This window comes from Tigriopus californicus, chromosome 4 (assembly GCF_007210705.1).
Source record: "Tigriopus californicus strain San Diego chromosome 4, Tcal_SD_v2.1, whole genome shotgun sequence".
In the NCBI taxonomy this organism is placed as follows: Eukaryota; Metazoa; Arthropoda; class Copepoda; order Harpacticoida; family Harpacticidae; genus Tigriopus; species Tigriopus californicus.
Window position 1 is genome coordinate 12,662,067 of NC_081443.1, and position 17,537 is coordinate 12,679,603.

General features: G+C 44.6%; 1 protein-coding gene across 1 annotated transcript in view; it reads right to left on the minus strand.

Moving 5' to 3' along the window:
• LOC131879799 (protein eva-1-like) overlaps positions 1-9,528 on the minus strand; it is a 23,937-nt gene extending 14,409 nt beyond the window's left edge. Inside the window, exons 1-2 of the mRNA XM_059226215.1 lie at positions 8,699-9,528; positions 3,275-3,565 (exon numbers count right to left, since the gene is read on the minus strand). Coding sequence (XP_059082198.1) covers positions 3,275-3,514 — 240 coding nt within the window. The 5' untranslated portion in view covers positions 3,515-3,565; positions 8,699-9,528. The remainder of the gene's footprint in view (positions 1-3,274; positions 3,566-8,698) is intronic.
• Between the last annotated feature and the right edge of the window lie 8,009 nt (positions 9,529-17,537).

The following is a 17,537-nucleotide window of genomic DNA, read 5'->3' on the forward strand; positions in this document are numbered from 1 at the left end:
TTATGTTGATATTAGAACTCAGTTTCTCAAAATGAGACTGCTTTTGGGAGGCTGGAACAGATTTCCACCCAGGTCATCAGAACCGCTTGGGATTACATTCCCAAAAGCGGTAAGGAAGTCCGCAAAAAAGAACAATAGAGTAATTGTCAACCAACCTCTCTCAGGTGAGTCTTTCTAACACAATGTCAAACCTCTTCTAAGAACCCTGAGGTCCTCGAAGCAACTATGTAATCAGGCCGGAGTATACAGTACATACTACGTACTGTGCGTACATACAGGGTGCAATGTCATGAGGAAGTGCAAAAGTAAGGGAGACCCCTTCTTGATCCTCGTCCTCGTCCTGCCCTAGGCTTTTTGGTGAAGACTTGTGCAGCTTGCGCGAGAGCACAGCGGTAAAGTATCTGAACTTTTTGCCCCTGAAATGCACTTAACACATCCTTTTTTTCGGGACAAAGTTGCATTTGCGGGGCCATCCAATTCATTTGGACGGTTTCTCTTAGCAGAAAAATAGATTGACCATGCTTAACACTTGGCCGGCTCGTGGGAATGGAATCCTTGCGGTCCTCACACTTGGCTGTTTAGATGTACTCTGACCTTGTTTGCCTTTGATCAGGTTTATATTTTCCTGCCACGTTTTATAACGTGCTAAAGCTGCGCTACTCCTAGAGGATTTTGTTCAGAAAATAGCAACACATAAATCTAGCAGTCCTCTATTGACAAGAGATGATGAGATTTTTTTGGCAAGAAGACCGAACAGACCTTCTTTTCGGCTCGGCCTTTCTCGTGGCTAGCAAAGGAGGCTCGGACATTTTTGCTCTCACACAGAAGAGCAGAAGGAACAAGAAGAAGCCTTTTCTCAGTGATTGACTCAATTCTAAGGAATTTCTCCTCGCACTTGATGAGCCAATTGATCAAACAATGGGAAAGAGAAATAGATTGAACACCCAAAGGAATCATTTTTCTATAATTCGTTCCCAGCCAGACCGCCCCCACCCCACCCATCCAACTGCCCAACCACTCACTCATTCGGTCACACACTCACTCAGGGTTATCGGTTGTTGGACGGCAACCAACCAGTTTACTACTGACGGAAAGACCATCAAGGCTGCCAGACGGCTCAGCCAGTTGTTATAAAAGAAGAGAAATTGAAAGGCTGAAGAAGAGTAATTAATTTTCCTCTCATCTCCCCCCCCCTCCCCCTTTGAGTAATACGCGTACAGGCGTACTTAGAGCAACATCAATCCTTCCTCCTCTTAATCGGAATGGCCAATGATGGATCCTTTGAGCGAACCTACCAACGTAGACAAGTACTAGGTCAGGTTATTCCAAATCTGGTCGCTTTGGGTTTGGAACTGAGGAATGCAAATCGAAGAATGGGGGGAGGGATGCAGAAAATTTGGGTGCCTGTTGCCAGTTCTGGCAAAAATGTCAATATTCGGTGGGTGCATGAAGTTTTGCATTTCAGTATGCAAAAAGGATTTGTTTTTTACGATCCAACTGTTCCAACGTCTCAAAAAGGCACAGAGCAATATATATATACATATATACATATGTATATACAGCTTTGGGAAACTCATCTTGAAACCAAGGATAAAGCCAGTGGAACAAAAACATGCTGTCAAAATGACACGTTAAAATTTGATTCAGTTAATTTTGGTATATATGCTTTAAATCGCTACTTTGTTACGCTCAGGCACGATGAAATAAAACTGTGAATTATGAATTTGCAAGGTTTACGAGTTGCATAAGCATAGAAAACTCAAGCATGCATATGAATTATTTGAGGTTGCCAAAAAACATATTCATTCAAAACTAGGATTAGAAGGAGCCCTTTTGCAGATTTTTTTTCCTCCTTGAACTTTGGAGTTGCAGGACTCAAGATGCACAAATAAGCTTTGCTGACATCGCCAAAGTAGTCGAGGCCCAAGAATGGAGGATGTTCCCAAATATGCGGAAATGAAATTGATTCATATTGCACTGCAAAGTATGCCAAGTCTTCGAATGACATTTACAGTACATTTGTGATGAACGTGATAAAACAGTTGTAGCGGTAGTTCTCGAAGAGGCTTGTGCGAGTCTTTGGGGATTTCTCTCTAATTGACTTATGTTATCCATCAAGTCCGAACGGGAGAATTGCTTGCGTGTTCCCTCGAACTTCGCGTTTTCAAGGCCTTCATAATATGCAGAAAGAAAGGAAGGCAGGAAGGAAGGAATGGAGGAGGCCATGCCAAGCATCGATTCGAGTGGCTCTCCACAGATCTGGCCAGGGAAAGTAGCGGCAAATGCCAGGATGATCTGTTCCAGGAATCCTTCGTCTTTCCCCGTCATTCTCAATTCAACAGGGAGTAAGCGAGTTGAATAAATATTCATTAGTTCTCGACGCTCTCTGTGATCCAAGTCCAGTCAGAATGGTCAGGACTCCAAGGGCTGTGTGCCTTGAGCTCCTGAGGATCCTCGGCAATGATCCAATCAAGCTAACCCCCATTCGCAACTACTCTTGCCATCATTCTCATACAAATTCAATGGCGTTATCTTGGTACCTCTCCAAGTTGTGAACGGCCTTTCAAAAAGCCAAGCACCCTATAAACACTTGGGTGGGAATTTGGATTATGCAGGGGTCGTAACTTGTAGAGGAGTGTCAAGCGTGCCATTTGGCTTCTAAAAACCGCTTGAATGGGAAGTGATATGCATTAAAAAAAAGAAGTGGTCTGTCTTCTTTTGAGATGACATGTGTCCGTTAATGTATGGGGAGCGGTCTTGGCAAAGATCCCAAGGAACCTGGGTTCGTGCAGTTTACTCGATTGCCGCTCCATCACGCGAACATTGATTGACACATTATTTATTTTCCGCCTTCGCTAGACCTGCCTTTTTTCCAGACCTCCCCCGATTTTCACACAAAAACCTAATCGCCGGTCCTAAAACGAGAAAGGTATGCCAAAAAAAACGTCGAGCCGTTCCGACACGTGCGACATTCCAATTCTGATCCATCGCTTTGTAAAATGCTGGAACGAGGCCTTCCTTCATTCTTATCACAGGGCGGCGAAAGCCAAACCCAACTGTTTTGCTCCTTAAGCCAGCGGCCTTAACCCTTTCCTCAAGGTCCGTTATTAGAATGATCCTGATGCAATGCAACAACGAGTTCCAATATGTAAGTGGAAACGCGTTGGTTGCCTGCAATGTTTCAAGGCTACCCGGCTGTCTGCTATCGGTATGCACGTAGTGCACAGTACATAAGTGGAAAAGACCCCCGTTTCATGTGAGTGGTTTGGCTTACCTGGTTGGATGGAGCGGATCTTCCATACTGCACCAATTGGATCGAGATCTTGGTTCCCGAGGGACATTCCAGGCTCAGGACCTGGTTATCACACGAGGCTTCTTGATATGTCTGTAGGGTGGCCGAGAGCAAGGCAAATGGGTCTTGTCTCTGGACTTTATATTGACAGTAACTAAGGCTCACGACTGTTAGAACAAGCACTAGGCGTTCCACCGAGTGGTTGCACGGAATGATCCTCATCTTGATCAGAAGGTCCGTGCAGATGAACTTGAGAGCCAACAAGTATGCGAGCTAACGAGTGAAAGAGAGAGTGAGTGAGAGAGGGAAAGTAAGCGAGCAATAACCCGCCTCAAACTGTTATTGAACATCTTTAAGGCAAGACGAGAGAGCCTAGTGGAGCTGCCAATTTGTAAGAAAATATCAACTCTGCCCACCTTGATCCATCATGTATTGTGAGATATGACAAGGAAAATTGACCTGAATGTGCTATTGCCAAGTGGGACACTGAGATCCAATCAAAGGATCATAGACGCTGGATTGTACCTTGGGCCATATTGGTTTCGATGCCTGAGAGTTCAAGTCTACATAACGACCTATCGATCGAGTCTGACACGTATTTGGCTACAATGGTGATTATGTTTTCTTTTCCAGGAAAACTGTCGGAGACCGTTGACTCATTGTTTGTGGAGAATTCTCAATATCTTATTTGGCAATAGACTTTCTCGTGGTTGGCTTGGGGAGAGGATTGAGTTGGACCTGTGGACTGCGGTCAATATTTGTTTATAATCCAAGGGTTGTTCAGAAAGTTTTTGTTCCAGCCTTTCGACTTTCGACCATCATAACTCCGTGGTGCTCGAGTTCCTGCCAAAGACGACGAATCTAGAGACAAGGCGAAAGTTCCAATTCCAGAATCGAATCCCATTACGTTCCCAGGTTGGCAAGTGGGATCAAAGTAGTTCCATATCCTCTCAGCCGACCCATCCCTACAGCTCTTGGCTGCTTCTCAAAGTTGGTCAAAAGACAAATCCTAAACCAGGCCACTAAACCAATGGTGGAGAGAATGGAGAAAGATTCCATTCCTGGATGGACCCACTCAAAGGAGAGAGCCAGGAACCTGATTGGCTTGCTGTCGATCCTTGAGCTGCAAATCCAGCTTTCATATCCCAGATATACTCGTACGTACTACTAGATGAAAACCCGAACTCGGATCAAAACTCATTCTTTCGGCTCGATCGAGAATTACTACGTGGCCATCCATATTCCATCATGTTCCATGTAACACCACGGACGGAACAGAAAAGACAAGAGGAGGGTAGAAGGCATTGTCCGTTCCCATTTGATGAAATAGGCTTTTATTTTCTCTTTTTGATCGAGGACCCTCGACCCTAAAAGCCTTCTTTTTTCGCAGATTGAAATTGAAGAAAAAGAAGACTTTTAGGGCAATGCTTGTGTTCTCTTTCGCCTCTCAAGTGAATAGTGCCACGTTTAAAAAGACACACTCAAGTCAGGTCTGTATATAAATAGCCCGAGAATTCCTTTGTGCGAGTGTGAATTTAAGTGTTTCGTACTTTTTTTTCGCCTCTCCCCACTTCATCTTCGAACGAGTAGTTGTGAATGCATTTTATGGCCAAAAAAAGGGATTGGAGATCAATGTATTGAAATGCCATAAATGGATTTGGGACAATCTTTAAAGCTACCCTCACCGAACAACGTGCAAACGAAATGGAACGAGCGAGCTCTCAAGAAATTGGAAAGAAATCTCACTTTCACAGAGAATATTGAGAAGGAGGACGAGCGCTCAACGTACTCTACTGTACGGTACATATACTTACTAGGTACTTGTCTAAAGTGTACACTACTCTTCGTTCATCCGTCCCCCTTGAACTGTCTGGCAAATGGAATGAATAAAGAAGGGAGGATCAAGATGCTCTTCAAGTCACCCTCGTACTATCGGGTGGGTTTTGGCTCAAGTTCTTTCGAACATAATATTACGACGATCCACTTTGAGCTGGCAAAATCCTGCTTTTCCTCTTTTTCTCCTCCTCGTCTGCCTCTTTGGCAGTTTATTGCATTTGCACTGGATCTCGACGAGCAGAGCAAACCCCCAACAGCTACCAACCAATGCTTCGCGTGGAACCGCAGACTCACTCCCCGAAAAAAGCTATTGTGGTGGACTACTGGCAATGGGACCGACACCCTGGCAATCCTACCGTCCCATGGCTCTTGCGCTTTGTGTTGAGAAGTCCCTTCATGGTTCCATGCGTTCTCAAAACTATTTTAGATCGGCTTGGAAGAGGAACGTTGTTCAATGTTCAAGGACCTAGATATTTTGAGACCACATCGTCACACGTAGATACATTCGTTACAAGTCTAATATTTGTGGAAATGTACACCCGATGGGATTGATAATCATGTGTCTTTTTGCCGTCCCGGCAAACAAAGACAAATCTCACGCTATTTTCCTAAGAATATCAACTGTGATTTTGGTCCAAGTTTTGTCAGTCCCGCTCAGTGTGACCGCTTTGGAAGCGATCCATCTTGCTCAATGAAACTTTTTTTTGCAATTTCCTGAAGTGTAGATTCATCAATTAACCGCGAAATTGAGTTCTCGACCAAAGTTTAAGTGGGCATGGAATGGTCTCCCAAGCAATGGTCTCGTCTGTGTGCAGTTAATCCCGAGTTTCATTCCGGAATTGCACGGCTTTCATTTCTCCGAAAGCAAGAAAGAAACGGAATCTGTTCATTTCATTTATGAAGAAGGGAAGTCAATGTCACAACAGTGAGAGATTTGCTTGCATGGGGGTCTTTGCCCTAATGTAGTACACAACCGAGGGCGTTCACGAGGACGCTATTCCGTGAACCCAAGGAGATTGTGGAGGCCAAGGGTCCAGTTTATGAGTCACTGTTGTATATGTAGGAGATCCGCCCTAGATGCCGAAAATAGGAAGCAAGTCCGCCCATCGGAACCCCGGCCAAGAGTAGTTTTTTCCAAGTTTCTTTCATTCCTGTTTGAATGAGTCCCAACTGTTGCCAAAATGAGGTGGTCCAAGTTCTGCTCAAGATGAAATGAACAGGCCAACAACCCAATAGACGAGCCCCCACACTTCATAAATCCACGTTCCTCCTGAGTCGTGAGTGGACGAACTTTGGGTCAGTTGTAGGTAGCATAATTAATGGACTGCGAAAGACACTCTCTGTGGATCTGTGGCCAGCAAGTTTGGAACAGGAGAAGGAGGATCGGGCATTTCGAAATTCGTTCGAGGAAAGAGAGAAAGCAAGCGAGAATCTCTAATCAAGTCAAATCGAGGTCACATGGACGAAAAACAATGGACCGTGCGGTCCGCAACGTTGTTGCCAAACTTTGCTGCCGGACCGCGCGGTCCGCAACGTTGTTGCCAAACTTTGCTGCCCAACTCAAACACACAACGATTATTTGTTATTTTCCCCGGAATTTGCAATCAGGGCCCAACGCAACCACAACGTGAGAAATATTATGATGTGGATGATGACGGGCACTCCTCCTTGTTGGGGGCCAAACAAAACTCTTTTTCTGTAGGGTATATTGCTCGCTTGACTCGCATTTCAGGCATACTTCCCCACGACAATGTCGTTTGAGCCTGTCCAGCTTTAACCACTAGATTAATTTCTCTCCGCGAGCAATTTGTGTAACACATGAGTCGTGCTCGTAATTCTCGTCAGCCGGTGTTCGTCTTGTTCGTGGAGCTGCTTGATTCTTTATTCTCTGTCAAAGAGTAGGAACTAGAACATGATACCATCTGCAGCCTTGTCCTAATACTATGAGCTCGGACGACTTGAACTACTACCTTGCCAAGTGCCTTGCCCAGACTTTGGAACTGGGCATAATTTTCCAAGGAAAGTTCCACTAAAGTTTGCCTCGCCTCCCTTCGTCTACACTACGTATGTATGCAGGGATTATGTACTGATAGAGACGACTTGACTAAGCCATCCATGCCTCTCGTCTGGCATAGAGTGACAAAGGGCCCCTCTGGTGGCTTTATGTGGGGTACATTATCATTTCGAGAGTTTCCAAATCACCTCGTCGTGATCACCGAGAACATCTCTCTCTCCACTCCAAATCTGTCCCATCCCTCTTGAACCGGTTAAGGTTAGAATGGCTGCCTGAGCAGGATTAAGGACGATAATGATCCGCCTCACAAATACTTCAATGAAGAGCACTGAAAAAGCGCAATAAACTTCAAAACCCATTCAGAAGTGGAAAGTTGCAAGGAAACTGCGCCTTGGATGCTTTCATTCCGCTCGTGCGTGGTGCTGTCTGTAGTAGTACGATATATGGAGCGTTGTTTCTTGTTGTTCTTAGTCGAAATCTAATCGCTGGAGATCTGGCAAAGTGAACAACAGCCAACTTGGCACAAATGGAATTTGAAACCCAAGATTCTCTCACCGATTGACATGTGAGGCCGAGAAGTTCGCCTCAGTCCAAGAAGCTATCTCCTGAGCTCTTTCCACCTCGTCTTCCAAAGACAGAAGGACCACAAATCTGCCCTCCAGCATCGTGGCTCCATCGGGTCCGCCAACTTTTGTTCGCCTCGACTTTGAATGAGTATGAATAGGAATTCATAATGAAATGGTCAACTGACAAAACTTGTTGGGCTCGCTTTGAGCTGCTAAAAAAAGGACTACGTTTCTCGAGATTCAAGAATTCAACAGGAATGCGCATGGAACGTACTTGGAACGAGACATTCCGGTCCCAATCCCACGCTCTGAAATCATGCTTGGGAACAGGGACGTGTATCTGTGTACACGGTAGTATGCATGGCAAACATGCCAGTCTTTGGTACCGTTGCAGGATGTATGATATGGTACAAGCATGTACGTAGACTGTGTATGTAGTGGGTACTATGGTAGTTGAGAGTATGACTAGCCTCGTGGGCTGTGGACTGACAAATGGAAAACAAGTTTGAAGAATGAGAGGAAAACTCTTGGAATGGCTCAAGAGATTTGGTGGTTCCGCTTTTTGTGACTTGTTCCATTGGCTTTTCGAGATGATGTGCGCGTGTGTGTACTGTGTAGCATGAAGGATGTTATCTGTTTATCTAGGTTGCTTCGCATCCAGCTGTGATTCCTGCGGAAAAACCTCAAGATTGATGAACACTCTCAAAGAAGAGATTAAACATTTTGAAAGGCTTTTCAACGCCAACTCTCCCCAACAAACAGTCTCTCTCTCTTGGCTCACGTCAAGATCGAAAGGGTGAGCAGGATCTCCCACCCTCAAACAGCTCAGCAATTATAGACCAACTTTTTTGCCTCTGCCCACACACCCACCCACACATAGACGGGAGTTGTAAGATATCGCGGGGTGATTAGCACGCTTGTTTACATGACTTGGCTCCCTGAGTTTACTTTCTCTCTCTCTCTCTCTCTCTCTTTTTTTTTTCTCTTTACTTGATGTGTTGAACACTGGCAATGTCAGTCTGATGAGAATGGTGGGCCACCAGGCCTCGACCAACCGAGGGAGCGTGGTAGCTTTTGTTTACTCGGTCTTGGTGAGCCGCAGTGGATGCTGACGGGTGATCTTGGGATCTCTCAGGGTCTGCATACAATTCACCATTGGTTCCATTCAGTTCCAATGGGAGACATTCATCATCATTTACTCGAGAGCTCAGCCGTGCTCAGCCGTGCTCAGCCGTCTACTTGGGGAGTGGAGACAGAGTGAGTGGAACTCGCCGTGTGGATCATCTCTGGCCAGAGTGCCGCCATTTGAATATCACTTCACTGCACTTGTCACAGGAGGACCACGTCGTTCGTCTCGTGGCACTCTCTATTTCGCTCTATCTGCTCTGACTCACACGGGATGGATCGAAGAACGGCTTTGTGTTTGGTTATTCACAGTTTTTACGTTCCAATGCACTCGAATCAGGCCGGCTCACACTCAATGGTAGTCCCTAGTAGTACCTACTAGTAGTAGTGCCTCGTTTGGCGACAGACACACTTAAGGGGAACACAAGATCGCGATGAGCTATTTCCACTCTCATCCTTCTCGGGATTGATCTGACACTGAACTATTTTGTCTTCTCTTCCTTGGCCATCCAGCGATCTTTTCGGGACTGGAAAAACTGTTCTCTTCGCGATCCTCGGTTTGGTGCAAAGCGGAACGAACGCGAGAAGAAGCACGACGGACGGAAAAGCAATAGTGCTCACAGAGAGAGCCACAGAGCCACAGAGAGACAGAGAGGGAGAAAGAGGAGGCAGCAGGGCAATCTCGCCTCGTTCCCTATGAACGTGTGTAGCACGATCCATGGGCGTATATGCACAACAAACTACCTTGGACGTCAAGTAGGCAGACCGTCGATCCACCCCCTGGTTCTCTCCAATCGAACGGTCTCAATGAGAGTTCCAAAGCCAAGTACCAGCCAAACACGTCAGTGGACCCACCTTGAATTGCAGTCCCACGGAGGATCAATCGAGTAGTATATGAGGGAGGACCACGAAAACCGAAGGCCTGTTTTCCTCCTCCTTCCTCCTTCCTTCTTCCTTCTTCCTCTTTCTTCCTGGTACTCGATGCAATTCCTGGTGCAGTCGAGTGGCTTCCAAATGACAAAATCGCCGATTGAGTTGGAATAAGTTTCCCTGGCGTGATTTTGGCAAGCACACTTTCCAAAATTTATTCGAGCACATCAGGAAAAGTTCGCTCACAGCGAGAAGAGGAAAGGGGCAATTTTGGAGGCCTGGTGTCTCCTAAATCGACAACAATGGAAGACCGCCTTCTTAAGAGGCCACCCGGCCTCCATTGTACCTAATGAGAGTTTTTAAAGCTTCCATTTAGGACTTGGCATGACGTCAGCGATCTGTAGTCAAATCAAGGTATGGATGGATGCGGTAGAGCTTTTTCTCCCTTGGGTCGATGGACGGACGGACGGACGAACACACGGACGGACGGTGAGTTCAGCTCGCGGTCTTCTGTCTGCGTGTCTGCTCGTCTTAAATTACGGCGCATTCTTTCTTGTCTCTCTGTTTGTATATTGAATGGAGCACTAAGTGCTTCTTTCGCGCTTTCTTCAACTCTCCGCCTCTCACACAGTCAAACTCACCTGCAGATGGAGAGCAAGTTTTGGCCAACATGTTTGGCTTGGGAATATTTTGATCCCATTGTGATCGAGATCGGTAACACGTGTTCGCTTTGATGACCCGTTCAACAGTAATCTTGATGCGCTTGATCGGTCTGGCCCTTAGGAACATTTGACAACTGGAGTTCGATAGTCCACGAGAATATTGGCTGTCATTCTGAAAGGGTTCACCAAAGGGAGGTGTAAAAGACAGTCTCTGGCTTAATGAGAAGTGGAAAGAGAGGAGGAGGATCGTGAGGAGTCACCGAGTAGCCGGAAGCTAAATTTGCCACGGAAACGAGGTAACGGATGATGACCTGTGAATTTCGCAATTGGAAAGGGGTCGCCGATGCTTCTCCGATGCTGTCCAGGAACAAAATCTCGGCCATGGTTTGCTTGGGAGCTTCATGAAGAAAACTCAAATTTGACTTCGGTGAGAATTGCATTCTCTGGAAAGAAGACAAGAGTTGACCTTTGAACTTAATTGCATTGGCACTTCCCCAAGGATCAGCTCTTTTGTTACTACACAATCCACATCTGGAACAATTAGCCTATGTAGCGGGGTGGCTTTTCCCGTTTTTTTCTTACGCACTGCAGCTTCTGGGAACAATCTTCATTTTTCAGCATTGCCGTCTTGGATTGGCCATCTCTGAGCTTTGGAATCGGAAGTTGGGCGGGACCTAGTGAATTTTAAATGAGTTGGATCCTCTCCATCTCCACTCAAGCTTGGGTGTAATCATCTTATTTTGACTATGATTCTAAATGAGAGCATCGACTATCTTGACCTCTCGTTCACTTGGGACGATGATGAAGTTCCTTGTCCCACTTGTAACAATGGCCAAATCGAGAACGACGACGATTCTTTAGGGTGTGGAAATGCTGGATGCGTTCTACGGAATTCAGTTGGAAGTATTCGAGGGTCAAGACAGGACATCGTTAACTACAAGGACAGTTTCTTATTCCGAAACGAATACCCTGGAGACTACTCAACCTTATCCAAGTCAAATGTGAAGAGAAAGAAAAAGTGTTTCCTTGCTCATTGCAAGTCTCGAAGGAAAAATTCAGTTTTGCACGGGACAAGAAAAACATCTCGGAACTGCTTCAAACAAAAATTGATTTGTGGCGTCGGAAAACTTCTCCAAATGATCTATGGGAATTGCAAATGGATCACAAAATTGGCTCATGAACAATGGAATAGTAAAAGATCAAGACACTGTTGAAAGTGTTAAGTATGTTCCGATTTATTTCACCTCTGACATCTGGTCAAGTGCCATTTCACTTGATCTTTTCCCATTCTCTCCCTCGTTTGTATTGTGATCCCTAGCGAAAACAACTGAGCTCATTCTCTTCAATTTGTGGAACAATTGAAATCCTCGCCCAGGAATTTGGAAAGTTCAGTGAAACTTTCCGTTCCGAGACTCAATGAATTCATCTAATTAATAACCTAACACCCTGTGAGGATTGAGAACGAGGAAATTCAGCCTCCAAGGTTGAATGAGTAAAGTACCTATTAACAGAACAATGACTGTGGGGGAAAAGATGCGTTTTTTTACAAACCGTCATTAAAAAGTCGACATAATCTACGTCCCAAATATGTTGCTAAAGTTACCTGTTCTCAATGCTCTGAGTTAAATAAAAAAAAATATGCTCGTCTTTTCACTTTCATAAATCAATTGGCATTTGTTCAAATGAAATTAAAAATCAAGTAACCCTTACAAAAAAAGGCCCATAAGCAATTGTTTTCATGGAATGGCAATGGAGGCCGCTTCTCTTGTTTAAGTTCTCTACCTTGTTCTAGGACACTAGCTACGTCGCTTTCGTTCTCTGCCTTCATCATCATCATGATCCTGCATGCACGGAAAGGGGGACAATCGTTGGCCATTTCTTGGCCTGTTTTTCGGGGGGTGAGGTTCACTCACTGCAAGAAAAGCTGTCATGCTCAAAGGACCTCCGTCGTAAAAAGTAATCCCGAGTTTTTTGTTGCAGAATGTTTGGCAAATTTTCAAGATTCGTTGGAGCATCGCGAGAAAGTTCTCGTTCCGTCTGGCAACAACCCGGGTATTGTTTTATGACAATAATCTCGAANGTTTGGCAAATTTTCAAGATTCGTTGGAGCATCGCGAGAAAGTTCTCGTTCCGTCTGGCAACAACCCGGGTATTGTTTTATGACAATAATCTCGAACACTTTCCTCATTTCTGGAGCCATCAAGCCGAACGATTTAATGAATCGATTGAGCCAATCTATGGGCTTGCCCGACTTGCCGAGCTCCTTCTTACTACGCCCATAATACGCGTAAACGAAAAACGAAGCTGATGTTGCTCTTCATTTTTGGACGATCTCTCCAATTTCGAGGCTTTTTGGAGGGGAGCAAATTAATGAAATGGGTTTCATTTGTTTTAAGTAATTTCATACGCCTGTATCCTTTGTGAGAACTCAGACGAAGTATTTCCTCCCTCAAGTTTCATGAAGATTGTTCTACAATTTCGTTCGAGAGAAGGTCACGCTCTGCAAATTGTATTTGGGGGGACATTTCAATGGCCTGGAAAGAGCTTCAATTTTTTGTTCCTCAATGGCCAAGAGTTCTTGAGAGAAATATCAAATAAAAACCCTCTTTCCGAAGGACCGGATGAGCCAATGCCAAGGTGGCTTTAATTGAGGGTCACTAACGTCTAAAATGTCTCTGTTCCATTTGCGGGAATTGGTCTTGGCCCTGTAAAAAAAAGACGAATCATTGGATGCTCTTCCCAAGGCATTTGAAAATGCCGCCAAAAACACAAAGTTCCACACAAGCTGGCCATCAACGGGATGAGACAAATGGTCCTTTGAGAGATCACTTGCATCTCATGATGGATCAGGTTGGAACCGAACAGAGCCTTCAATGTTCCACGGGAACAAGACAGACAAACATGGAACAAACACTCACACACACAGTCAAGACTCTGTTGGCAAGATGGATGAACCCCCCCGATCTTCCATGGAGTAAGTTCCACTTGATGTGTACCCTGCCCGCGAACGGCGTGCTCTCTCCCGGATAATTAGCCTGCTCAATAAGACTCTTTGTCATCTGGCCAGATTCTTTCGCTGGAAAGTCACAACTCACCTCGATGACAAACGAATGTCAAGCAGCGAAGCTCAGAACGAAAGTAAAGCGTAAATAGACAAGAAGAAAAACCGGGGAGCCGGCGACACACCGAGTGGGCTCTGAAAGATGGCAGCAAAAAAGCTCAGGCGTGAAAGAACCCGATCCTTCCAAAGTTCTAGAATTCCAGGTTTTTCCCCACTCTTGATCCCAGTGCTTAAGTTGTGAATGATGATGATGGCTTGATAGGTGCTGGGCCAGCTTCTCAGACCAGAGTTCACCTCAGCCATTTGTGGAGGAACTTACTACACGGGCTAAGAGAAAAGTCTGTTGAGATTGATCAAAAGTCAAACTTTTACTACAATCTGTACGGGTCTATTGTACCTGTTGGTTGAGCTTTGAGATAAATTGGGTCCCAATCAACGGATGATTAGCCGCCCAATAACCATTATTTCACAAGGTAAAAAAGCCGCAGCCAAGATGTCTTCCGACCCAAAACGCAATGAAAGGAAACCTAAAGGGGTCTGAACCTAGTTAGTAGCTAATTTTCTCAGCATGTCTGGATTTGCGAGGAATGCTTTGGGATCGACAATGGGTCGTTGTTGATTACCAAACGTGGCATGAACCTCTGGAAAGAAACCGAGTCTTAGTGCAAAGCAGACAGGGCCCAAAACGAATGTGGGGTTCTGTTCCTCTTTAACGTAATCAGGGTGACCTTCACGAGAGCAAGGCCAAGTCAGCACGTGTTGATTGAAACTAAAACGGGGATGTTGCATTCACAAGTAACAGGTGACATGTTAGGTGCCTGATAAAAAAGTGTGAGCCATGCTTTTCCACCCTTAAAACTGATCAGTGTCTTCAAATTTCATCTCTTCTAATTCGACTTCCAAGTAATGTTCTGGCCATGCATCGAAGCTTGTTTACTTTTCTTTGCACGTGCTCAAGAAAGTGCAAAGATAACAACGCTTTCAGTCCATAAGAATGGATACATATAGCCGTATAATCACCGTAATAATATGACAATGACTCGTTCATGCAGATAGGTCTTCATGATATTGGAAACACTCCACTCAGCCAATTCAATGCATGATGCTAATGAGTAGTTTTATTTACTTGCATTTCCCCTCGGGAGCCCAGGGTAATAATTTGTCCTCATTTTATTACTCTCTCCTGCTCATCAGAAAGCCATCCAGAGTCCACCACAAAATGAGCGAAAATTCCGCCGCTTTGAGGTAAAGCTCAGCAATGTTCCCCATGTACTGTAGTACTCTTTGGGGGCTGCAGTATAGCCCTACATTGTTTACCCCCGTGCTCTGTGTATTGTATGTAGCCGATGTGCCCTGGGGTGAAATGAAGAGAGGAACAAGCAAAGAGGTACATCAGGGGGACATTTCTGCCCTTTCATCAATTTCTCATCAAATCAGCATGGAAATCATGGCACCCTCCCTTCGCTTACATCTCACTCGATGGCTAATACACTTACCTCAACAACCACAGATTTGAATTGACGTCGGCAGTGTAGATGAGAAAATGTAAGACGTCTATCCTTGAGCCGAATGAGTCGGTTTATTCAATTAGATTTGGCCTCCTTTCGGGGTGTCAGGTTTGCATATTTTATTCAACTCTCTTGTTAAATGACTTCCTTGTCTGACCCTGATACTGGAGGTAACTATAATATTTGCTTTATCAATATTGACCACACAGAATTATTTCAATTTCTTTGTACATTTCTAAAATGAGTTCACATAATGGAATGGTCCAAGAGGTGGCGTGCGCAAAGCAAGACATTGTCGCTAGGTGAAGTGCACAATCCTTTTAAAGAGGAGACATGGTGCAGTTGGTATTGCTGTTCTCTCAAATGAGAGAGGTTGCTGGTTTGATTCTCCTTCCCAATTTTTCTCAAAGTAACTTTTCAGACAGAAAACACATAGACAACCGGAGAACCAAATTTATATGGCCATGATGCTAGCAATGGGATAAACATACAGAGGATGTGATGGCTGGCTTTGCTATCCGGAGAGAATCAACCCTCTGCTCCGGGCGCCCAAAGTTCAAGCAAAATAGATTTGTTTGTAATGTCATCAGTTACACTTGTTTTGTTGCAAAACTTATCCCCAGGATTTGAGTAAACTTGTTCCCTCAATCTTTGCTAATTTACTTACAAAGTAGGGGAAACTCTATTGGTGCCGAAACATCCCCTTATTTTGTTTAAAAACATTTTGAATAAGAGTTATGTTGCAAACTCTGGGCGATGCTACACATATTGAAAATTGTATTTCTTAATTAGTTCATGGAAAGAACATTGTGGATTGGCATGATCAGACAATGCCTTGCCGTGATGTAGCACATTGCTCAAACTTTATTTAGCTTGAGTATCTCATCATACTAAAAGAAAAGAAATCAACCAAGGCGTTTGAAGACATGAATATGGCCAGAGTATAGTAAAACAATGAGTAAATCGATGAAAATTAATATCTAATGGTAATTGAAAAGCCTGCCTGCTTGTCAAAAAATATTATGTGAGTGAATATGTAAATGTGATCTGTAACTGAAATATCTCAATTGCTTTGGCTCGTATCTAATGAATGAAGATTCGTAACAAGAGTTACATTACAAGCCTATGAATGCAGAGATCAACTTTTGAAACTGCTCAACAAGGCCTAAGCCGCAGACCATTGCTGGCTAAAAACTGTGTTTCCCTGTCCAGAAAGGAAATAAATGTTTTATTTCCTTGTTTCCATAAACGCTGTTTGAGTGGACCTAATAAGTCTCAAAATACAGACGATAATAAACAAGAATATATTCACGCCAATTTGAATGAAGTTCCATGTGCCTTTTACAATCGTTTTTTTTTCTTTACTTGAAAAATCAATTCAATGTGCCTGAAAAAACGGTGTCATGTCTGTGAGTGCAGAGGTCTCTTTTTTACAAGCCTTTGGATCGCTGGAGGAGCAACGTTGGCCTCCTAAGAACGACACTGCTCTGAGTTTTTCTCTCCCCCATCTTCCCCTCTACTTTCTGTGGCATCCCCCCTCCAAGTCATCCACTTCATGCTACATACAACAGGACCCCAGGGTGTATTACGTACTGTACAGGGTACACCCTCATTGCTTACTTCGTCTCACCATGTCTCGGCCTCGAACTCATCCATTCTCAACATGAAATCACCCTGCCCAAAATGGATGCCAATCTCGAGATGCACTCGCTAATCCCAGGTTGTTTGTTCAAATTCAAGGAGCTGTCCACAAATCCGGCGTGCATTCTGGAACTCACTCAGTTAGGAGTGGGTGAAGATTGATCTTGGATCCGGCTGAAAACACAAGTATCGAAAACGAGGTCTAATATCTGCACTGGAGTTGGGACATCAACTCATCTTTGGAGGGCTCTGGGATTCAGATGATGTCGAGGACTTTTTTAAAGACCGGCTTCTTGTTTCTTGTTTGAGTCTCAGATGAAATTCCAAGCAACTATAATTTAAGTATTGCCATGGCTATAAGAAGAAAACCTGCTTGCCAACGATTAAATGGTAGGAATAAGAAGACTAGCCATGACTCCATACTCCCCCCATCAATTTTCTGGCCAGGCACTGTGAGCCTCATACGTATTCCGCCATCTCCACGCTCCGGCGTGACTAATTCCCCTGGGCAATTTATGGTTAAATGATTATGAGGACTGACTTAGGCAGCACAGTTAGACGGCTCCAAACAGTTCTCCAAAATACATAGAAAACAGTGGACCCTCATTCCAAGTCAGTTTATTGATTGGAACACAGGGAAAGAGCCAGCAGTCCAATTCATCTCGGGCGAACGTTTCTAAACCGCGGGAGATCGTCCGTCACTCATTTTCTCGGTTCACTTTGCTTTCAGCAAGATTTCAAGCTTCCATTTGAAGTCTAGTCCATGATTTTTTCCAGAACTGCGTTGGGGGAAAAAGGCGATCCCGTTGAGACGGGAGATTAGCATTCATTCTCTTCTCCTGGATGGCGCATTGAAATCAAACGATGTCAAAAAGCATTTAGCTTTCCCACAAAAACGCAGCATTCTACCCGGGAAGAAGCTCTTTCAACGACAGCTGAATTCACCCACATTAAAAATCAAG